Source organism: Dermochelys coriacea, chromosome 5 (genome assembly GCF_009764565.3).
Source record: "Dermochelys coriacea isolate rDerCor1 chromosome 5, rDerCor1.pri.v4, whole genome shotgun sequence".
Lineage (NCBI taxonomy): Eukaryota > Metazoa > Chordata > Testudines > Dermochelyidae > Dermochelys > Dermochelys coriacea.
The window spans coordinates 103,282,395-103,308,026 of record NC_050072.1 but is presented as its reverse complement, the minus strand read 5'-3'; the positions used below and the strand labels follow the sequence as shown (position 1 = coordinate 103,308,026).

At 35.7% G+C, this 25,632-nt stretch overlaps 1 protein-coding gene across 4 annotated transcripts in view; it reads left to right on the top strand.

The window, feature by feature from the left end:
- The window catches only part of RFX3 (regulatory factor X3), a 233,201-nt gene that overhangs the window by 163,457 nt on the left and 44,112 nt on the right, over positions 1-25,632 (top strand). For 3 of the 4 annotated variants that reach the window (XM_038401621.2, XM_043514521.1, XM_043514523.1), the window contains 3 exons: positions 5,787-6,045; positions 15,833-15,907; positions 21,025-21,206. In XM_038401621.2, coding sequence (XP_038257549.1) covers positions 5,787-6,045; positions 15,833-15,907; positions 21,025-21,206 — 516 coding nt within the window. The remainder of the gene's footprint in view (positions 1-5,786; positions 6,046-15,832; positions 15,908-21,024; positions 21,207-25,632) is intronic. The other variant, XM_043514522.1, reaches the window with a different exon arrangement.

Sequence of the window (25,632 nt, the reverse complement as noted above, 5' to 3'; positions counted from 1 at the left end):
GGTATAGCTCACAAAAGCTTATGCTCAAATAAATTTGTTAGTCTCTAAGGTGCCACAAGTACTCCTTTTCTTTTTGCGAATACAGACTAACACGGCTGCTACTCTGAAACCTGTCTTTGGTAATGTTATTCTCTCCAGCTACTTTCCCATTTTTAAGTTTACTGATGGCTTTTCTAACTTATTCCATTGTAATGTCTTCTAAATCAATATCAAGCTCTGGTGGTAGGTCTTCATCATGTATTTCTAATAGTTCACTTGGACTTGGTCTATTTAAAACAGCCTGAAAATGTTCTGCTCATCTTTTCCTTTGTTCTTGTTCTGTACTTAGTGTCTTTCCATTTGCATCTTTAATAGGGCCTCCAATACTGCTAGAGTTTCCTATTCGCTGTTTGGTTGTTTTACACAAAGTAGTAAATTCACCTCTTTGGCTGGCATCTTCAGCCTCTTCATAGATTCTATCAATAAATGCCTTTTTATCTCTTCTGGCACTCCTTTTTATCTTTCTGTCTAGAGCTCTGTATTCTTCGTCCTACTTGCTTGTCTCTTCTTCTTGTCTTAGCATTCGTAAGTTTTTGCTTTACACTTTTTTTTCCACTGCTTCCCAATGCATCACTATCCCATCCATACCTTTTAAATTTCATTGCTATTAAGACTGTCTTTGCACTTTCTAGATAGCACTCTCTGATATCTTCCCACATAGTATCAGTGTCTTTGTTTCCTTCAGTTTGACTCCATGAGAACACTGAACTTGTTCTTCAGTTCAAACTGAAAAGCACATTTTGTGTCTGGGTCTTCTAATTTTTCACTCTTGATTCATGGACTTTTTTTAACTACCTTCTTCTTCTTTAACTTGATCTTCAATTTAGTGATACAAAGATTATGGTCACTTCCCATGTCTGTTCCCCTGTCTGCACATACATCTGCCAGCAAGCTGCAAAACTTCCTTTAAATGCAGAAGCAATGCATCTGGTTCTTTGCAGTACCATCTGGGGAGTTCAGTGTCACTTTATGGATTTCATTATGCGGGAAGGGAGTGTTGCTCCACTTATCACTAGGTCATTCACACTGCAACTTTCTGCTTGTTGTTCACCATTTTGATTCATGTCCAAATCCCTGCTGCACTTGCCCATAATATTATCCAACCAATCATCATTACTTCCAACCTTTACATTAAAATCATGCATAGTCATTGTGATATCATATTTGAGGACTTTGGTTAACACATCCTATAACAAATCATAAAAAGCAATTTTTTTCTTTTCCGGGCTTTGGTGCATAGCATTGTATGACTGTTAGTTTGAAGAATCTAATCTGAAAACAAGTTCCAATAATTCCTTAATTTAACTATTCCCACTTGCTTAGTGCCTGCTCAGCTTCTTTCAACTTTAGAATTTCTGTGCCAGCTTCATGGCTATCATCTACTTTCCTACAGTAGATTATGATCTTATTTGTTTCTCTGAAATGTAGTTTATTTGAACCTGTCCACCTACACTCACTGATAACAAGGACATCAAGATGATAGCTGTCCTTTTTCTTTCTTTCTTTTTTTAGCAGTTTTAGTAGTTTCATATATTATTCTCACATTCCAAAATCTGATTTTCATCACTGATCTGATCTTGACCAAGGTACTTTTCAGGACATAGGCTTCCTTGTGGGTTTGACTAATGCCTGTCTTATTTTTCCCATGAAGCTGATGTCTTTTTGGAACCTGTGGCACACCAATATGGCTCCCAGAGTTCATTCCTGTACTATATTTGTTTTATGTGATGGGGTTACCAGCTCCATGCACAATCCTAAATCCACAGCTCCTTATTCATTATATGGAACTATCCATATTTTTATTTACATCTACCATACTATATAGCTCATTGAATAGTCCCTTCAGAAATGTTTATATCCTGTGTAAGGCTAATCTACATTTCAAAAATATAAGTATAACTTCTGATAAACATTTCTACCAGCTCAGACTGTCTAGTCCACAAAAAAGTCTGATGAGTAATTCTGAGTTTTATAATTATGCCCCTTTATTTTTTATGTGGACTAGAACTACAGAAAAATTAATAGGATTGCAAAGAAAGTAATTTCCCTCATTTTAAACACAGAAGTGTTGTGTACTACCCCTTTACAGTCACTGTAATAGGTGCCAATATTTCTAATGTTAGATATCTGTGTGTTTTTTATTTATATATATATATATAAATTAATTTAGAATATTGTATATAATTATAATATTGTATCTATAATTTTGATTATTTCATGTATTTTCCAAGAATTGTATTTGGAAGAGAGTGCTTAAAATTAGCAATGTGAATTAATAATTCAATCTTTACAGTTTACAATTGGAGAATAATGATTCTGAAAATAAAGTAAAAAATGATTAACACTCAAAAATTATAGGCTCAACTTGAGTGCACATTCTCGAATTCAGATTCTTAACCAGCTTCAAAATTGTATAATTAGATGGCTGCTTTTTTTTTTTAAGTAAAACATGACATGACAGGAAGAAAATTCATTGCGAGGAAAAAAATATTTTTGAAGACAATATAAGTAAAAGTAGTTCTAAAACTAAAAACAACCCCTACATACAAACATAAATACAGAGATGGTGACCACCTAGCGAATTAGTAGTTCAAAGAAAATTCAGGGTCATGTAGAGTTAGGGTACTGGCTAAGGCATGATGGGATGGCTGGAAGGAGCACTAATTTATAGAAGTCAACAGATCAGAGTCTTGACATTTACATAAAACCTAATAATAGAGTCAGCTGGGAATACACCACTCTCTGTGTGTGCGCATACACACAGTCTAAACTTAAGGGAGAACAATAACAAGATTTATCCTTTCTGTATCAGTGCATTTATTCATGATTATTATATACATTTTCCCCAAAATGTATGACAGTAGAAACTGAAGATTTTTAAAAAAAAATAAACATAGTAACAGTATGTAGGTGCCAATAGTCAGTTGTTAGAAATTCAGCTGTGCAACTTTGAATTTATTTTAGTAGTAGCATTACAGTAGTGCCTAGACTTACTGACTTCACAATTGAATAGCTGGTTTCTGTTCTGATGTGCTACAGACTACTCATTCTGTAAAACAACTTTTTGGTCCCTGAAGTTTTATTTCTAGTAGTATTAATTTTTTTTTTGAAAATTTCTAGAGGAAAATGGTACGTAAACAATAAAATATAACAGAGCATGCACAGAACTTTAGTAACTGGCATTCCTGGTGGTGTATTGTGATGCACAAGATTGAATGCTTCCAGCTCTCAGGAATAGGTGTTACTAAAGAGTAGAACGCACATCCAGGAACTCCCTCCTCACCAAATATTTTTTCACAGGTTTTTTTTGTTTGTTTTATTCCGTATGATGCTGCAGTCTTCTTAGATTGGTGGTGAATTCTCACGGCTGTTTTTAAACTTTTGAAATAATAATAATAATTAATAATAAAAATCCTAGCTCTTATATAGTGCTTTTCATGTATAGATCTCAATAGACTTTACAAAGGAGGTTGGAATCATTTAAAAAAAAAACTTTAAAAGCTACTTTAGAAGCTCCACCCTCTCATGACAATAATAATGTAGCCACAAAGATTTAAAAGCATTAAAAAATTTTAAAGTGAAGCTTCATAGCTTCTAAAGTGGCTCTGAACGACAAGGGAGAATCCCGAGGGAGTTCATGATGGCCAGAGTGTAAAGGTAATTTAAGCTATCAAGTTCTGGTCTGTGCTATTATCATGGCCCCATGTATTCTGTGATTCTGCCATTGTTTAAAAGCAAATAGATTGCAGAATCTAGAGAAGGATAAATTATCACTGAGACCTTGCTCTGCCTATTTGTTAATAAATCAAGTGCAAGTCTTTGTTCTTTTTAAAAAAACAATGTATTGTCATGGCCAGTAGGGCACTGCTCAGCAGCTGACCTGGTATCTATTTCCGGTTCCAGTCTCTTAGACTCTTTTGTTAAGACAGAATGCTCAACCCCTTGAGAGGAAAGGGGAGTGTTCTGCCTTATGCACATGGACTCTTCTGAATAATTATAGAGTAGTGTTGACAAAGTGCATAGAAAGTCTTGCCCATGCCTTGTTGTCCAGAAGGATAGTAATTTTGGGTGCCCTCACCCTGTGCTGTCTGGTTTCATGGTTTAAATGTAGGCAGCATACACTGCCATCCAATTAACTCACCCTTCTGGAGGGCAGGAGATAGCAGCCAGCTTCTGGCACAGCTGGGACCAGGATTGCCAACTTTTTAATCGCACAAAACAGAACAGCCCCACCCCCTTCCCCCGCTCCTTCTCCAGGGCCCCGCCCCCCACTCGCTCCATCTCCCCTCCCTCCCTTGCTCACTCCCACCCTGACTCACTTTCACTGGGATGGGGTTGGGGTTTGGGGTGCAAAAGGTGGGTGAGGGCTCGGGGGGGGGCAGGGATGAGGGGTTTGGGGTGTGGGAGAGAGCTTTGGGCTGGGACAGGTGGTTGGGATGCGGGAGAGCATGGGCTCTGGATTGGGGGTATGGACTCCGGATGGGGCCAGAAATGAGGGGTTAAGGGTATGGGACAGAGCTTTTGGCTGGGGCAAGGGTTTCGGTGCGGGAGAGGTACAGGCTCTGGGGTGGGGCTGGGGATGAGGTGTTTGGTGTGCAGGAGGGGGCTCCAGGCTGGGGCCGAGGGGTTTTGAATGTGGAAGGGAATGTGGGCTCTAGCGGGGGTGTGGGCTCTGAGGTCGGACTGGGGATGAGGGGTTTCAGGAGCAGGAGGGGGGGTCAGGGCTGGGACAGGGGGTTGGGGTGCGGGAGGGGCTGCAGGGTTCCAGCGGCACTTACCGCGGCTCCCAGGAAGTGGTCGCCAGCTCCCTGTGGCTCTGCAGGCGTCACCCCCCCCCCAGCTTCCATTGGTCGCAGTTCCCGACCAATGGGAGCCGATGCTCAGGGCAGAGTGCGGAGCTCTCCTGGCCACCCATGTGCGGCTGCTGCTTCTGGGAGCCACACGGAGCTAGGGCAGGTAGGGAGCCTGCATTAACTCTGGGCCCCACTGCGCCACCGACTGGACTTTTAACGGCCTGGTCAGCAGTGCCAACCGAAGCCACCAGGGTCCCTTTTCAACCAGGCATTCAAGTCAAAAAACGGATATCTGGAAACCCTAGTAAGGACACAGACGGGAAGTAAAATATCAGGTGCACAGTTGCAGGGATATGGTGAATTCTGTGACAAAAAAGCTGAATTCCATGGCAACTTGGGAAAATGCTAGATTGCTCAGCCACAGAATTTCAAAGTGGCTCTGATTAAGATGATTGGGGCAGGTCACAATTCCCAGAGCTATTGCTTCATGTTCTCTGCAGATGCAGACAGATGACACTGGATTGGGTTTAAACTCAGTTCACATTTTTGAGATTTTCTCTGCAATAATGATGTCTAGAAATGCAACTGAAAATCAATCAGATTCTAGGATGCAATCCTGCAACAAGGGGGTGAATTCTGCAGCAAATTCTATGGGCAAAAATTAAAATTGCCAAATACACAGGGCCCTGGTTTTGCTGAGGATCTGAAAGGTCGAAGTTCAAGCCCATCTGATGATCCATATTGGGGGAAAATACTTATTTCAGTACTTAGTCATGGAAGTCAATTACTCAATGCTTAGACATTGCAAAATGCTATTGTCAGTGGGGGCATGGGTTTTGCACCAGTCTTATTTAATTTGATTGCAACTATTGTATACTCATTTCCACAGTGTAAACATTGCACTCACCCAATAAAGAAGACAAATAAATACCTTTTTTTTTTCTTTTCCTAAAGCCGAACAACAACTTACCCTTATACAGAAACCCAGATGTATAGCCAAAACACCGGGGGGAATTACTTTGATACTCAAGGAGGTTCTGCACAAGTGACAACAGTGGTCTCATCTCATAGTATGGTGGGCTCTGGAGGGATTCAAATGGGTGTCACAGGAGGACAACTCATTAGCAGCTCTGGAGGGACCTATCTGATTGGCAATTCAATGGAAAATTCTGCTCATTCAGTGACTCATACAATGCGGGCCTCCCCAGCTACAGTAAGTATTCAGAACTACATAAATTTTTAGAGCAAGTTTTTCGGTCCCTGTTGTGCTCTTTTATGATTATGTATGTTTCCTGTAACTGAAATAATGTGTTTGAAAAAATAAGTAATTTTGACCCCCATCCTGCAAATACTTATAAAGGTGCTTAACTTTGTGAATATGAAGAACTCCGTTTAGTTCATTGTGCTGTTCATGTGCATAAAGTTGTGTGCATGCTTGAGTATTTGCAGGATCAGGGCCTTAAATTGTTGGACATGTGTTTTTCTGCTTTCTGAAAAAGAAACAAAATATTACCTTGCAAGGAACACTTTGTTTATATAATTGAATTTTATAACTAATATCTTAACCCTACAGATATATGTAACTTCTTTGCATTCATTGCATTTTCTAAATCCAGTTTTGGTATTTATTTTGTATCATATCTCAAAATATTCACCACTAATTCTGAATATTTCCACTATATTAACTTTTAGTATTGTTCTGCTTGTGGTTAATTATTATTTATCATTTCTGGTCATTCCCAATTATTATTTAATATTTCTGATAACTCCCAAAGACCCCAATCTTCTGAGGATCGGAGCCTCCTTGTACTAGGTGTATTAAATATAGATATCAAGAAGCATTCTGTTACCACAGTGATGGGTGACCTTAACCCATATAGACAAACAAGGCAAACATAGTCCTTTCCCTTAAGAACTTAGTCAGTACTGATTCTAATTAAGAAAAATTGGTTTATATTTACTGTATCCTTGCTGAATAGCTCTAGTGTACATTTTTTACCTACTCCTTGAGGAGATTCTGCCCTGATTATGGACATTAGAAATTAAAGGACAAGAGAAATTATGAAAAGTGAAGTAAAAAGAGCAAACTGAAAAATGTCCTCAGGAGAAGAATAGCAAGATGGAGCATGACTAAATAGTATTTATATATTAGTGCAAAAAGTTAGTAAAAAACTAAGGGATTTTAGTTTTGGAGACAGCTGAAATCAGTAAAAATCAGCTGCTAATATGTCAACATTTGAAGCTGCGTGCATTTGAAATGATGAGCCCGTTACTGGGGCATCAGATAATGCAAATTGTCTTGTAAAATAACAATTAATTGCATTAATATAATCAAGGACTAAATGCAATCTGGGTTATTAAAAGTAAAAGGTGATATTTCCCGCTAACATTGAAACTGCCATCACTATATGGTATTGTAAATTATTTTATTGAGGTCTTGTTATGAATGAAAAGAAAAACGTAAAGAACTCTGAATCATAGCCTAAGTCATGTTATATTGGAAAATTAAGAGAACAGAGATTCAGCCTGCAGCAGGAGTTTTTATGTGCCTGTTTTTCTGATCACTAAAGGAAAGGGATTATATGTTGCAACATTTACAGTATTTTAATTTTAAAAGGTGGTTCTTAAAGGAATATCACTGATAAATCAGATTTATTTAATTAAAAAATCTCTGATCATATTTTTTCCCTTTTTATGGCTTTTACATAGAACATTTTGCATTAGTTCCTTCTGTAGCCCAATTCAACAAAATTGAAGAAATTCTGCATTATTGTTCTTAAAGCCAGTTTAGTATGCGTCCTAGGATTACAAAATAGGTGCAGAACTAGAGTAGTTTCCTGCAGGCAAAAGTGAAGAGGAGGGTCATCTCCACAACAGATGTTTCTAGAAAAAAAAAATTAAATGGCAAATATTTTCTTGTGTTCTCTTAGCTATTAATAATGGCTTTACGTTTGAATAATAATGTCCCCTCTTTATAACCCAGTAGCAAGAAAGCTACTTGATCATACCAGTACAGATATAATCTTGTATTTAATAGCATGATGCCATTCTGTTACCATATAAAATATGTCATAAGTTCAGCAGTCTGAAGTGACAGCAAAATAAAATAAGTAGAAAAGATGAGCTAAGCAGGGGCAAACTGTTGATTAAATGTAAACAGCAAACATAATTGAAAAAATATTTAAGAAAAGTGAAGAATGCTGGACTTGCATTGAAATCTGATATACTTGAACATTTTTACTAGTCTGAAAGTCCCATGTTAAATTTTGCAACTGAAAACCAAATTAGAATTTTTTCCCAAATATGGAGAAGCATGTCTCTATATTTACAAAGGATTTTATAATATAATCTACAATTCAACAATTGTATTTGCCAGGTTAATTTTTGCTTTACATAAGACACATTGCCTTTGAAACAATGCATCTTTTAAGAGCATAGACAGTTTAAAATGTGGTTTTTCCAGCAATTATAATTTTAACACATTAAGACAAGCAATATTTTTTTCTGTGTTTTGTGATCATTTTGAACAGAAACAATTGGCTTACAAAATAAAATGTATTTTTAAGGTAAATATCTATCTCAATGCCCCTGCTCTTGCTGCTTGTGTTTACAAAAGTTGTCTTAAGCATATGGTGTGTTCCTGTGTACACTACTGTAGCAGGTTTGTTTTAGGAGAAAAAACAAGTACAATTAATACTTTGTATTTGTAAAATTGCTCTTTTGTCACTACAATAATATTTCTCCTCTTACTTTCCCCATGTTCAGAAGGTATCTTGTATTTGTTTGAGTGTCTTTTAAGGAAAGTGAATAAATTGCAAATGCATTTCTTGCTGTTAAAATGTTAAGCAGGAAATTGCTAAATGGTGTATGAATTTTTTTTTATTACATTGGGCACTTGGTATATATGGATTCAACTGATTACATATAAAGGTTTGACTGAAATGTAAAAGGTTCAGCTCAAACTGTTAATTGATCTGAAATACTTACTGAGTTTTAATTTTACTTGGAAGTTAATAATATACCAGCCAATCTTTAGCAATAAAGTACAGTGTTTTTATATGCATTGCCGACTCAAGCTCAGATAGCTAGAACTCATTTCACTTGTGACCCTCATCTTAATTGCATCATCATAACGCTTTTCTGTACTTGTCTAAAGAATTCTTTTGAGTGATCTAAATAACGTGTATCAAAGCTATTTGTCATTGTGATAAATATGCAGCAAAGTTTTTCAAGCCTTTTGAATGAATTTATATAATTTTCACATGGAGACAAAGGAAATGTAAGCCACTAAAATTTTGCTTACTGCCATTTGTGTGCGCACATCATAACCTCTATCACTTTTGTCATATCTGTATCTAATTCTGTTTTGTCACTTGCACTAAGCAACTTTATTTGCTGTCATTCATCCCCATTCATCAAATCACAAAGCTTCTGTAGTAATTAACTTAATAGTTTAGTTTTATTAATAAAATTTTAGCTAGTCCTGATTTTTAAAAAAAGATTAAATAGATTAGTTTTGGTGTCAAAATATGACATTAAAGGGATGCTGTCAAGTTAAAAGTAAATTTAAAAAAAAAATAACCTGTTACTCACAGTACCTTAGATTATTAAAAGTGGGGGGGAGGGGATCTAAAAAAATCCAGTTTTTCTTCAGATTTTCTACCTGTTTACTTATTGCGCTCTTCAACAAAAATAGACTAGTCATTGACAGTTTTTCTTTTATTTTTGTTCACTTTCACTTTATGCTTCTTATGTATCAGCATAATCTTGAGATGTATCATTATCATCATCATCATGGCAAATCCCAAAGGATGTAGCCTTCTTGCAGATCTAGCTAAATCATTAAGGTGATCTGGCTGGATGTTCAGTTTATGTTCATCATTGGTGATCATATCACACCATCAAAGCTTTTGGCAACCATGTGATCACCAGCTGTCTAGTGGCATTTCTTGGTACACACTTTTTTGGTTTTCTCCTGTAATGTTTGTGGACTGTTTAAATAAAATAAAATCATATTTTGTTTTGGATCATGAAAATATATATATATATATATTTGTAAAACTTTTACAGAACAAATATTGAGTCCACAATACTTGACAGTGCCCTTCTCAGGTTACAGCAGGAATTCTGTTAATTACCAATTGTGAACTTTTCAGAATCTCTCTTTCATAAACGCACTTGAGGGATACATTGGCATGCATGAGGGAAGTTTGTTAGAATTCATGTTACTCATTGCATTTCCTCCATTGGCATTGCTTATTTCCATCAAACACTTAGCTATTCTGTTTAGCTGTAATAATTTGCATTTTCCTAGTTATTAAGAATAGTTTATTGTACTAAAAAACTTATGGCAGCCAGACTAGAGATGCAGCAATCGTGTGTGATGCTGATATGAGGGTAGGCCAAGTTCAGTTGAAATTAATAACATAGTAAAATTGGTACATTTGGTTTGAGTGTTTGGACAGGTCAAGAAAAGACTCCAGTTGCATTGTTGCAGAACTCTCTTCCAGTTACTGGTTGATTGTTATGCTGGTATTTACAATGATATTGAAGAAGGCTGCATGTTCCATCCAAGGTGGTGGATGAATGAGGTAGTAGTTGCTGAGGGCTGCAGAGGTTCATTAAAGACTAGAAAGTAATAGGAATATCAACAGCCCTCTAAATTATAGAACCTGAGTCTCCAGACAGTCTCCCCCTACTCAAATACATATGCACTGTCCCTGTGATAAAAGAGAATTATTTTACAAATATTTTCTGATGTTAAAACAATGTATTTAAGTACTTAACAGTAAGTGTGTTGAAATGCCTGTTAGCCAATGAGAGGCTCCCGTTTGTCAGTCCTGCTGCTTTTAACAAGTTTCGGGATTGATCAGCAAGTAATATGGTGCCATGCATAAAAGGCATCACCAAGCACAAGCAGTCTTCCACTCACACTGCTGGAACATTTTTCATAGTGTAGATCCGTTAGTTCAAATCAGAAAATACATAAAATTATAACAAAGCAAATAACTAAAAATATTTTGAATCCCCATACTTATTATTTATAGTTTCTGGAATCACAGTGTGCTAGGCACTCTCCAAACATAAAAGGAGGCATGGTTCGTATCTGAAAGAGCTTATGCTCCTTATTTAAAAAACAAAACAACAAAACCACACCAGCTAGGCATCTGAGGGTAGGAGAAAGGGTACTAACAAACAAAGAAGGTGGTCCAATTATAGTAATACACCATGTTAATGGTACAATTAGAATTATTTAAAAATATATATATAAACTTATAAAGTGTCATAGTTTTATTTTATTCTGGGGTGGTTGTGTTTTGGTTGATGGTTTGGGATCAGTTTTAATGATCCAAACAATTCGGCCATTCCTAGGTGAAATAACTTTTTTTTTTTCTAAAGTTGGCAGTTTATAGCTGTACACACTACGTGAAGACAAACTGATTCAGATAAAATAGTTTTGTCACAGCTTTTTTGGAGTATTTTTATAGCCTGAACTGAACTTCTTTCTTTTCTCACTTCTGATTTCTCTATGGGACTGAACCCAGCAGGGCTTAAATTCTAGGAGATAATGATATTTCCCTTTGGTACTGAGGCACACAAAGACAGATCTACAAGTCCCTATGTGAGAGCTTGAAGATTTGTGTTTCTGAGTGTAGTGTACTCTTAGATATATTAGCCACAAACTGTGAAAAAGCCAACAGCAGTGAAACCCAATGGAGAGTTTAGGGTCTTTCTGCAGAAGAAGGGAGAGAAAGAACTGGCACGCTCAATAGATTGCTTAATGGAGGATTTGGGGGGGAATGATGAGCTGGCCACCCTTTTAAGATGCCAGTAAAGGAGAATAGATAACCACCAGTCCTCTTCCCAGAAGACTGGATTATGTCTGGTGGGAAGCTTAGGCCTATTGGGGAAAGTCGTCTGGTTGGAGAGGAGAGGCTAAAAGTTTGAATGAGTTTTCGAAAACATCTTAATGTTTTAGATGCTTATCTAAACCCCAAACATTGTGGATATTCACCCATTCCTAATATGTTAAGTATGTACATGCCTTATATAAAAAATGATAATATAACAAAGTTTATATTAATCAGTCAATCTGTATATTCTTTTGTGGTTTCAGACATATTAAGGATGTGCAGTTGCACCAGGTTTTCTGTCCAGTAGCAATTATAAACTTTTGATTGTGATTGATTCTGCTTATTTTTATTGAATTGATCAATTTTAAGAAAAATAATAGGTTTTTAAGGCTTATTTGTATTTTATTTTAAAGTAGACACTCAGAGAAGACTCCAGAGACAATCTTCTTCCGAGAAGATTTTTTAATTTATTTTTATAATTTGTATTTCTTTTGAGGGTATATTTAAAAAGCTTTTGGTCTGCCATGCTTAGAATAATTCCTTCTCTCCAGCTTCCATTACTTTTTTGTCTACTTTAGCAAAATTAATTATAATCTATTAAAGGCTCCACTACTGCTGTGGAGAATCCTGACAGAATCTCTCAAGTTTAATTTTTCTGTCTGTTCAAGTCTGGGCTATTCTCTCTTGAGCTGATCACTGCTGCTTCAGGCCTCTTTGATCCTAGGTCAGCCTGTCAGCCTAACTCACCTCACTAGCACCACTTCCTTCTCAAAGAACAGTTGATGTATATTTCGTGCTTTAAAGGAGACAATTTCACAAAGATAAAAAAAAATTATGAGCCATATCAGCTGGGAGGAATAATGTAATCAGGAAACTGTGAATGATGATTGGTAATTCTTTAAGAACACTTTACTACATACCCCAAAAGCCAGAATCAAGGAAGAAGGCAATATTGATTAAAAAAAAACCTATCCTGGTTTAGAAGGGGTGTGAAAACAGGTATAATTTTTTTTTTAATATATAACCAATGGACGAAAGGGGAAGTTCTTAGTAATGAATATAAATCAGAAGCTAGGAATTATAGAAAATTGATAAGGGAAGCAAAGGGACAGAAGGAGAAATTTATGGACAGCAGCGTTAAGGACAGTAAGAAGGAATTTTTAAAAAGTATATTAGGAACAAAAAGAATCTTAACAATGGTATTGGTCTAGTGGAAATGGTAGAATTACCAAATATCAATAATGATGCAGAAAAGGCAAAAGTGTTCAATAAACATTTGTTCTGTATTTGGGGGAAAAAACAGATGATGTAGTCACATCGATTCCACTAGTATCTCAAGAGGCTGATAAACAGCAGCTACTGAAGTTAGACATTTTAAAATCAGCAGATTCAGATAACTTGCATCCAAGAGTTTTAAAAGAGCTAGCTGAAGAGTTTGCTGGATCGTTAATATTGATTTTCGATATGTCGTGGAACACCGGGGAAGTATTAGAAGAAAGCTAATGCTGTGCTAACTGATAGGTCTGACAATGTAATCATCAAATGGGTGTGTTTCTGGTGGCATCTTGCAGGAATTGATTCTTGGCCCTATGCTGTTTTACACTTCTATTAATGACTTGGAAGAAAACATAAAATTGTCATTGATAAAGTTTGCAGATTACACAAAAATAGTGAGAGTGATAAATAATTAAGAGGACAGGTCACTGATACAGAAAAATCTGGATGGCTTGGTACATTGTGCACAAGCAAACTGTGCATTTTAATATGGGTAAATGTATACATCTAGGAACAAAGAATATAGGCCATACTTACAGCATGGGGGACTTATTCCTGGGAAGCAGTGACTCTGAAAAAGATTTGGGGGTCATGCTGTAAAATGAGGTGAACATGAGCTCCCAGTGCGATGCTGTGACCTAAAGGGCTAATATGATCCTTAGCCGAATAAACAAAGGGTATCTCGAGTAGGAGTAGCGAGATTATTTTACCTCTGTAATTCGGCACTGGTGCGACTGCTGCTGGAAAACTATGTCTAGTTCTGGTGTTCACAATTCAAGAATTATGTTGATAAAGGAGAGGGTTCAGAGAATAGTTACGAGAATGATTAAAAGATTAGAAAATATGCCTTATAATAATAGGTTCAAGGAACTCAATCTATTTTAACACGGAGAAGGTTAAGGAGTGACTTGATTACAATCTATGATTACCTACATTGGGAATAAATATTTAATAATGGGGCTCTTCAGTCTATCAGAGAAAAGTTTAACAAGAGCCAATGACTGGAAATTAAAACTAGACATATTCAGACTGGAAATAAGACGTACATGTTTGACAATGAGAGCAAATCATCATTTAACCAAGTGTCATGATGGATTCTCCATGACAGATAATTTTTAAATCAAGAGTGGATGTTTTTCTAAAAGATCTGCTCTAGGAATTATTTTAGGGAAGCTCTGTGGCCTCTGTTATATAGGAGGTCAGACTAGATGATTATAATGGTTCCCTTCTGGCCCTGGAATCTATGTACCTATGAAATACTCTAACTCAACCAGAAGTCACAGGCTTGATGCAGGAATTATGTGGTGAAACTCTATGACCTGTGTTATATAGGAGGTCAGACTAAATTATCATAATTTAGCAAAAAAAATTGTTCTTTAGCCTTGTCAAAATTATGTCATTTACTTTGTAATCAGACATTCTTTTCAACACTTTACCTGAATAAAAAGGGCTTGCATTTCTAAAACAAAAACAACTGTCCAAAAGAGAAATGCAATGTTAAAGGTTAAGAAAAGTACCTTTTTAATTAATGTTGCAATAAAATTATTACTGTAACAAGGAAGAAGTTAATTTTGCATGTGTGCTAGTAAAGTCTAATACATGACATCTGAAATCTTTTTTATTTCAGTTCATATGTGTACTGATGAATCTTACTGATGCTTGTAAATTAGACTGGAAAATCTGTGGGTAGTATGGTAATAAGGCAATGTGCGGGGGGGAGAGGACTCAATAAAAATTGTCTTTCGGGAAAAAGATAAGTGTCTTTAAACTTAGTTAGTTTTGAATATGCCATGTTTTTGTTTTTTCCATTTTACAAGACTAATTAATTTCTTGCTATTTTTACTGCACACTGAGTGAACATGATTATCTGTCCTCTTACTGAACTCTAAAAAAGGGTGTGGGTGTGGGAAGGTGTTTCCATGAAAGCTTTTCTATTTTACATCTCATTGCCTCTGTCATTTCCAATGTTTTTTCTCTGCCGTAGCCACATTTACACTTAATGCAGAACTACAATTACCCTGTAATTTTACTCAATAACACTACTATCGAAGAAGCCGAAAGTGACATTAAGATCCAAAGTTATGAAAAAAAGACTGGGTGGGGGTCTTTACACATTTGCATTAGGAATCATACTGCTGTATATTTAAGCAGTTATATATAATAATAATTTTCATCTTAAAAGGTAAAATTATTCTGAATAAATTAGAATATTTTCTCAGGGCTGAAACCTGCACTATGTGCACACCCAAAAGTTCCATCAACTTTCCTGAGATCTTTGGATGTGTAAAAATTGCTGTGTCAGGGAAGAAGGCTAAAATCCAGCCGCCACTGAAGCTAATGGCTAAACTCCCATTGAATTCAGAGTGTGTAGGAGTTCACTCTAGGTGTTTGGGTGCACAAAGAGAAAAAATGTTGCCTCTAGTTCATATCTCTGTCTTCAGACTATGCAAGGGGTTTTCTCATATCCTTGGGAAAAAATCTTCAGGACCCCGGGTGTGGGTTGTATTTCTCCACCCCACCCTCTGCGTTTGGTTAAAGATACTGAATGTTCAGAAGGTTTTTATATTTGCATTGTGACTTAGAAATAAATTTTGTGCTTGTTTTATTTCTTGAGCAGAGAGGAGGGTGAATTGAATTTTCTGAGGGCCTGATCCTTCAGTGTGTATAAAAGCAAAATGCCTCCCAAAGTTACTGGGAGTTTTGCTTTCACAGGGACTCCAGAATCAGGCAGTTAATAGAATTTGTTCAATAACCTGGACTGAAGTTTAAGCAATTCCTGTTGAACTTTAAGCAATCTATCAAAGTTTCTCTGGTCAGCCTTTTATTACTATCTTGTCTTGAGCCCTTTTTTTTAATGACATCTATTATCAGATTGAAATGGCGATTGAGACACTGCAAAAGTCTGATGGTCTGTCCACTCACAGAAGCTCTCTTCTCAACAGCCATGTAAGTTGCCTCTTCTTCATGTAAACTAATCTCCTGCTTTGTCTGCATGTTTAATCTATCTCTAAATGCTTGTTTGGTTTTATTGCTATTTTATTTTATTTTATTTTATTTTTTGGCCTCTTAATCTTCCCTTCTCAGTCACTTGTAATCTTATACAGCATCTCCCATGGCTATGTTTTGTCAGGTGAAATGTCACTAAATACATATATATTATTGAGTTAGTTTCTTAGATTCTGCATTATGTCCGCAGGTGTTACCACATGCTGAGTTTCACAATAATGTAATTGTGAAAATAATCACTGAAAAATTCTTAATTATCCAGGGGGTTGATATTTAAGATAAAATTAGCCTCTAAAAAGAACTTGGGCACTGTATAGTAATTTTTTGGGGGTGGAGCATGCAGCATGAGTATGTAATATCTTTTGGATTATTTTAGAGAATGGCATTGCTTTATTCTGAATAATGAATTTATTGAAAATGACAAAAGAATGCTGAAGGTCCATAAAGTGGTGTTGGTATTTCTGTTAAATGACTTATACAAGATGTTGCTTCCATGGGCTGAAAAAATGAAAAAAGCTGGAGATATGTTTTGCTCTTTGTGCCTCTTTATTTGGTCTGAATTTACAAATCCTAAAAAAAAGAATTTTCAGTAAGAATAACTTTTGCCTAAGGTGGTTGTTTGTATAAAAACAGCATTTTAAAATATAGTGGTAAAGATACTAAATGTAACTTTTGTATAGAGAGGGAAAAGGGCCCAAAGCTTAATCTCCAATTTACTGTATAAATTATAAAATGAATTGCCAGCCCAAGTTTTTCCTGAAATATCTTTCCAGCTGGTAAAAGTTGCTTTATTTAAATTATATTATTTGGCATTTGTATATGTTCCCTCCTTATCACATATTAAGGCTACTAATCAAAACTGATTCTTATTCTCTGATCACACTTTTTTATTCTTCTACCACAAAAATGGAGAATAGGAAAGTAAATCTCAATTTCAAAAGTTTATTTTTGTACTATCAATTGATTTCATGACAGTAGACACAATAATTTAGAAATCAAACCAAAGCAATTATATATTTTGTTCTGAAAAAGTCCCATAATCTGAACATAAAAAAACAATAACTTTGTGTGAAAGTTTCCCATCATGATGGCAAGAAACAATAGGGGATTGATTCTAAAACACCTGAAAGAGAAACAACTTTAGAAACTGCTAAAATTCTGGGAAGAGAGATTGAATAGCGTCAATGTGATTAAGACTTTTAAATTCTGTCTTGTATGTTAAAAAGAAATGTTGTTTTGAAGATAGAAGGCTGCCTAGAAATTGCATTATCAGGGTTAATTAGATACCATTCTGAAGAGATCATAACCTTGGCAAAGGGCCAAAGTATGTTAAAACTGGAGATATGGAGAGGTGTTACTTTGTCTTGAATCCCATATGGAAGCACACAGTCCTTAGCATCATATCTAAGAAGAGCTAGATGATAGGCTGTTTACCTTGGTTAACTTTATTCCATTATTTACATATAGATGTATATAGTTATATGCACTATTTACAGATACCTTTCTGCTAATAATATTTACGTGTACCCATTATACTATGTCACTACTTTTCTCTCTTGTTCCTTTAATTTGGGCATTATTTCAAATTTTAATAAAAGACCAGTATGTAATCAGGATAGGCTCTGTCTTTGATTCTGTATAGGACACACAAACATATTTCTTTGACATGATAGTCTTGACAGCCCCAGTCACCCACATAAGAAGTTGACAGAAAATGGTTGAATTTATTTTATAGTTTGCCTATTTTTAAAACTGTATTTATTTTGACTTCTGACTCAAATTGGTGTAACATGGAAGAAATGTAATATGTTTTTTTGTTTTCTCCCTGTTTCTCAAACTATCCTTCATTTTGATTTCCAGAGGTCTGAGCCAAAGCGTATTAAGTCAAAGTAGAGACACTTCTGATATAAATGGGCTTTAGATCAGGCCTGAAAAGCTGTGAATTTCATTAGTATTACCTTTTACATTACAAATGTTCTATTCATCCATGACAAAAATTTAAACTCTCAAAAATAATAGCCTGCTGACTTGGCTTTCTATGGTACTATACCTCCATTGTTAGCCGTCCTGGAGTGTGGTTGCCTTCATTAATGCTTGCTCATTTTTCATTTCTCCTCTACTTTTTTCTTTTTCTGATTTCTTTGTGGATGAGGTTAACTTGACTAATCAATTTATAATCTAATGTTGTATAATCATCGGAGTTTTAGTGAAGCCGGAGTCAATTTGCCATTTTTCACCGTGTAAACACTTCATACTTATCCATCCTTAAATGCTACTAATACTATCAGTCAACAAGCTAGTATTCAAATCCTGAACAGCTAAGATGTAGGATTCTTATTCTGCATTGAAGAAATATGTTTACAATAGCTGTATAATGTTTGTAGATTATTTTCCTTTTAAAATTATATACAGCCTTGGGCACTCTTCTTTCCAGCAATCTAGCAAATAATCACTTGATGCCTTTTGCCACTGAAATACATCCACCCTAGAGCAAAAATCCTTGTTCTATGCTTATCTTGGATTATGCTCTGCCAACATTGGCTAATGCAAGTTATAGTTGAAATAATATCTGTCAAGAATTCAGATCATTAGTAAAGTGCACTTAAAATGAATCCTAATAGGTTATAATCCATCTGGAAAAAAACCCCAAATATTACATTTAGAAGTTAATTGGGAAATGCATTTTTTGTTTGTTTGTTTGTCAATCAGTATTTCCCTTTGGGGAAAATAAGAATAGTTCACCCTTTTTAATCTATCCTGATTAATGGAGATTAAATGCAAAGATTGAAAGATGTAATTATCTTGGTTTCTAGCCTCAGATACGCTTATGTCACTTCATTAGTGAAATAAATAGTGTTTTTTTAAATAAACCAAGGTAAAGGTTAAAGTTTCCAGTGATATTTCTTCATAGGCTTTATATCAGAATGGTAAACAACCAATTTAAAAGACATTTGTGAACACTATGACTCAGTATTTTTTTAAATAATGATTTTAGATCTACCAGCTGAAATAAAGATGATAAACTGCTCTGTTTTATTACATTCTATTTAAAGTGCAAAATTGTCTAAAAGTCTGGCTAACAGCTCTACATCGTGGAACAATTTAAGTACATCAAACAAAGAGACATTTCTTCTTGGGGGTATTTGCCTACCTGTCATTCATATTACCAGCTAGCAAGTTAAAACAGTAGAAGCCATCTCAGCTCATATTTTAGAACATAAACTAAAGAATTACAATTTTGTTTTCTATTTTGTTCTCCATGCAAAAGGAGAACATGAAGATAGCCTCTAAAAGGTCTTGGGTGAATTGTTGTTCTCGTTGCACTTGGCAAAGTGCACATGACTCTGATTGAAACGGAGGTGAGAGTCCAGTACATTAATTATACCTCTAGATTTTAGTGAGTATTAATGTAAGAGTGACTGTAGAGTGGGGGCAGGAGCTAAGAATGTTCTATTTTAGGAATACAGAATTACATTTTTTCACATTAAAATATTTAAGATCTGTGTCTTAAGTGATTATGTTCAACATTAGCAAAAGTTTTCTCTTCCTTATCATTGAAAAGTTTGTGTTACCACTCTTTATTAGTAAATGAATGCAACAGACTACAGTATTATCAAGTAAACTGATCTTTTTGCTGCTGTTAAGAACATATATTTTATTCATGTTTTGCCTTGATACTTTACATTAAAATTTGTTACACATTTCTGTTGAGAACTAATTAATCAGAACAAAATGTTGTTGCATTGGTTGAAATCATTTTAAACATGCCTGGTTTGGAGTTTCATTGGAAACTCAAAACTGAGCTCAGATTTTTCGTAAAATCCATTAATCTGACTGATTTAAAGATTCATACTGAAATCATGCTCTTGGCTTTGACATCAAAACTGGTGAAACTTGGCAATTTCAGCTGATTTCCTGTTTACATTTTTGGGCTCATTCAAGCCCAAAACTCAAAGGAAAATTCTGGGGGATACAAATCTGTGGTATGGTAAACCAAAAGAAAGATTATTAGAACCCCTAGAAAACTGAAACCACAGACTTTCACTCAATTTAAGTGTAACCGTCATATAAAAATACTCCTATTTTGTGCTGTCATTTTTCTACTCAGTTAAAGCTGGTGGGAAGATCGGATTGAAACTGACATAGGCAGTCGACCTTGTTAAAGTGCTTTTTCTTAGTTTGTTTTCTCATCTGTTAGTGGCAGTTTATATTATATATGTTGTAAATATTCCCAAAAAGATACCATTTGTGCCTCTTACTAAAGAGCCACTGAAGTACTCTGCATGTAAGTGTTTTTCTGCCAGCTTCCAAAATTACCCACCAAAGTTCTAAATTAAATGACCTGGAGAGAGAGTTTTTACAGGACTCAGTCCTGTTCCCACTTAAGTTAATGACAAAATTCCTTTTGGCTTCAGTGGAAGCAGAATTGGGCCCATAATCTGTAACAGTTGTATTAGTTCATTTCAGCATCACCTAGATTGCTCCTTGCCTTGTGTTTGTTTTTTGGTTCTTTATTTATGGTTAAAAAACAAAAGAATAAATCTTGTTCAATTAAATAGTGTAACTGATCTGAGTGCCTGGGGAAGCAAAACAATTCTCTGCAATACATTAGTCTAATAATGCAGATGGATTAAATGACTCTCCATGAGTCCAACAAGTAGTTTCCTTTCTGTGGTTGTTTAAATACGTTTATGATTGGTTAAATTCCCCGAAGTACTAACAATTTGTCTCCAAAGCCTAGATCAGTGTACAGAAAATTAATGTATGGTACTGGACTCTTGAATTCTTTAACAAATGGGAACTATCTGAGGTCACAAGTGTTATGAGTTCTGCTATTTCCATGTATTTCTGAAAGACTCAGACATCATCGTATATCTAACACCTCTAAAGAGGACTGCCTTCACTTGAAGAAAAAAGTCACCATTGAATAGACATTAAGACAATCTCAAAATGTACTAAGAAGCTTTGTATTGTACAGCTATGTTAATGATAGCCTAAAACGTTTATTGTGAAATTATCTGAATTTACTTTTCTTCACTGTCTCCTATTTGAAATAGCTCCAGTGGCTCTTAGACAACTATGAAACAGCAGAAGGAGTCAGTCTCCCCAGAAGTACGCTTTACAATCATTACTTACGACACTGTCAGGAGCACAAATTGGACCCAGTCAATGCTGCCTCCTTTGGAAAACTCATAAGGTCAATTTTCATGGGGCTACGGACCAGGAGACTAGGAACCAGGTCTGTGTAAAACAATCAGATCTTAGATTATAGCATAGAGAGAGTGTAGGAATCATTGTGATCATGACCCTTGTACATGATACACTAAACAAGCTGAAAGAAAACATTACTTAAATGTTAAAATGTTTGTCTATCAATTTCTCGTGTAATGTCAAACTGTGTCAAGTTGTTACAAAAACCCATTACATTTCTCCTTGTCCTGAAATCACTTACTAATTTTGAAACATACACAACAGATTTGTAGCAATACAAATATAATATAGGCTGTTAGTTGGAAACTATGCAACTATGGAGAATAATTACTATATTTCTTATGAGTTTAAAAACCTGGTTATATTTGTTTTTTATTTTTTATCCAATACTTAATTTAAGTATATGCTGAGCACAAAATGGTGGTTAATCATTACATATAAGACAATAGGGGTGTTCTGCCTTTTCATAAAAAATAAATGAGTGATCTTAATGTAGATCAATATTTTTATGAACTGATTTTTTTGTTTGTGTTATAAGGGACTGTTATTTAATGCTGCCATGATTCTACAGCTTAATTACAAAATAGCTTCAGTTCCTTATTTATAAATTGTCATTACTGTTTTTATTTCATGCAGTGATATTTCAGTATGGTATGATAAGTAAATATGAGGGACACTAAGTGTAAAAATAGAGGATTTTTTTTCTTGTATGTTTACCCAGTGTAGTGGGCTATGCTTAAAGTCTTATAGCAGATTCCATTCACTCATTCACAGCTTTTCCAAACACCTCTTAGACTGAAATGTTCCATGCTTGTTCTGTCTGAAGGAAAAATATTTATTATTAATTTTTTGTAAATGTGAGCCTTTAGTGACCCTTTAGCCATGTTTGAGTTAAAGGAGAGTAAGGGAATAAAGATTTCTAATCACAGGTTTTTTTAAACAGGGAGCTAACAAAATTGGTGAGTTTTGAAATTTGAAACTTGTCTATTATTTGCTTTGAAAAAAGAAGTAATTTTGATTCAACCAATAAATGACAATTTGAAAATAGTGCATTGAGCAAGACTGATAGAAAATGTGTTTAAATCTTTTAAGTGTATACAGATGCACACTTACACATGTTGCTGGCAAGTTCCACAGAGCTGAATAGTTCAAGATTTTTTCCATTTCTTGTTTCCTTGTCCAGTCCTTCCAGATACCAGGACAGCAGCAGCATGTTGTCAGTGGTATCAAGGGCTGCTGACAGAACTAATAAAACTTTCACATACATCTGACTTTTTTTCCCTATTACCAAAAGGAATTTGTCAATCAAATATTTTCTACACCATATCCAGGCCTAAAAGAAAATTGAAAATAAATTGGGAAATTAAAAAAAAATCCATATATCACTACAATCTTCTCCACCATTAAAAGGGTTCAAGATAAGGTAGTAATTGGCACTGTTGTCAGGTGGCAGTTTCTTGAGCAAAGACATAATCGCAACTTATTTAAGGATGGCATGAGGAACCTGGTCCATTTTGTCCGTTGCACTCTATACCTTCCCAGCACATCCATTTGTCTCATTCATATTTTGCTACTGATCCAGTGGATGCCTTTGATTTCCTGAGAGGGACCATTTGCATTATTGCTGCATAGAACAGTTTGTCTGTTGGTCCAGTAACTGACGAGAGTTTCTTAGCTTTAGCCAAAGTCACAACAGAGATGTCTACTATTAGCTGTATCAGAAAGAGCTCTCCACCTCTATGCTCTAGTGTCCACTATTATTGTTTTGTAGGTCACAGGTGGCAGTTGGACACAGTGAAAGAAGGGAATGTGTAGGGGCAGTTGTGTTGGTCATTTATGGTAGAAGATTGTCATCATGTCATGCTAAGATATTGACAGTGTCCAGCTGTTGATCATTATTTTCTTAAGCGTTCTGAAATCTTACTTCATCCATCAGTTTGTATCCAGTCTAATAAGCCTCAATATGGACCAAAAGATGTTATCCTTTTTTTTTAAATAAGGAGAAAAAAACTAGTTCCATAGATTTAAAAACACATTAAAATGTTGTTTATACTTAGAATGTTTTTCTACAAAGGCCCCAATCCTGCATTTGACTATACACAGGCAGACTGCCCCTGTACTCAGCCCCATTGAAGGCAATATGGCTCCATACAGGTGTAGCGGTCCATGTGTGCTTAAAAAGTTTGAAGTCTTGGACCAAAATTATTACAGACTGGAAAGCCTGAATTCTCTAGGAGCATTGGTGCCTTTAATGTTGTCGGCCTTGCTCAACCTAAGCCACTGAACGCTGCAAAAATTCTAACATTTGATTAAGGGTTGCTCCTGTTTGTGTTACTATATATCAGTTAATTTTAAACACATATGTGTGTGTACATGTGCACTGGTGTGTGTGTGCATGGGTATATTCAAGTATATTGAGCTTACACGTGCCCAGGGACAGATTATGACACACTTACTCACCCTGAGTAATACGTTACTTCACAAATAGTCCCATTGAAGTCAGTTGGACTACACATGGTATAAGGTACTATTCATCATAAGTACAGGTATCACAGTCTGGTCCATGATGATTTATTAATTATTTTAAAGCCCTTTTTTGCCTGTCTATAATCTGTTTCCATAGAAACAGGGACAGCATCTTGCAGCCTTCATCAGGATTGTTAGAAAACTTTCAGTAGCTCCAGGTAAGCCCTGCCAGTTCAGTTTTAACAGCACACAGCCTTTAGGATATTGTAGAATCCATACACATACTCTTTTTTTCCATTGTATATTGTTCAATAGATACTGCTATAAAGCCATCACTGAAATAGTTGGTAAATTCTTATAAATTTCAGGAATTGCCACTGTAGGCACAGCAAAGTGTCTCTTTGTGATTTCATAGATCTTATATAAAACTAAAGATCCATATAAACCAAGCAGCAGAGAGCTAATACTTCTTAGCTCTGGCAGTATTAGATACACAATGCCATCACTTCAGAAGGGTAGTGAGGTCATAGATCCTGCCCACCACTCTTCATTAGCTGCTATTTCATATCCTCCATGAGAGGAAGAACCCCCGGCAATCACTTTAAAAACATTAAAAGCTTCAATTTACTACTTAAATTCTTTAAAACTAGGCTTCTAATGTAGCACTTATGTTTACTTCTTCAAGTGGAGGGAGGTCATCCAGTATATGAAGTCTTGCTCAGGACACTAAATTCTTGCAGTATTTTCCTCGGAGATGACCAAAGTTTTTAGTCAACAAAAGTGCATATAACCCTAACTAATCTAATGTCAGGGTAACAGAAACTTGGTTATAGTGGTGCAAATGCAGAAGAGGAATGCATATGCCACACCAACTCTTTATTATTGGCATAGCAGGAATGAGAGGGTATGACTGCAGAAAAGCAGATGTGACTGGGACATTTCCTACACAACAATTATCCTCAGATATTTTTTTCATCCATAGTTGCCATTGAAAGCCAACAAAAGTTAGAAGACACCTAAGGCTAAAACAGCCATCTATAAAGCAACACGAAGATCAGGACAGTACAAAGGGGAGTTCTAACTTATCTTAGCACACCATCTGCTGCCTTGCACTCTTTGTGTTATGGCTGCACTCAAAGATCTGGCCCTATATAGTAACAGTCTACTAAAACTTTAAAAAGTCCTTGCTTTTGTCTCTGGAAGGAAGAAAACTGAAAGAATACTGATACTGAACTTATTATATTTAGTGCTATGCAAAAGTACCAGTACTGATATTCTCTCTAATGTTTGCATATGGAAAAACTGATATTTTCCTCAGTATTTGCAAACTAATAATAACTAAGTAATTGTTCTGTTGCTGTCCAAAATTTTGAATTTGCCTCAGGTAGAAATTCCCCATTTCCACAACATTTTTTTTCTCTTCCTGTCAGCAATGGCAGTTTTTTGCAGAGTTCTGATTTATAACTTAAACCTTACCATCTGAAAAATATATTGTTGAAGAATACAAATAATAGCTTACAAAATAGCTTTTCAAAATCAGTAATGACAGGATTTCACTGTTGTTTTATTCACATGAACAATATGTTTTCCTATTTTTGTTCTGTTTCAAAAATTGTGTAATTTCAAATCTCTATATTAAAAATATCATGCTATGCTTAAAAGTTTTACTCTCTCTCTATATATATATTTACTATATACTATATATAGAGAGTAAAACTTTTAAGCATAGCATGATATTTTATATAGATATAGATAGATAGTGACAAAGTTCCTGCTCTACCTTGGTGGGTCTTACGCTTATTGGCGGATTTGCTCGCCTCGGAGCTTCACGGCAGCCCTCAGCTTGGCCGTTTTTCTGAATTCACAGTCCAGGTCAACTACTCCTGTTTCTGACCAGGAGTTGGGAGGATTTGGGGGGAACCCGGGCCTGCCCTCTACTCCGGGTTCCAGCCCAGGGCCCTGTTGAATGCAGCTGTCTAGAGTGCCTC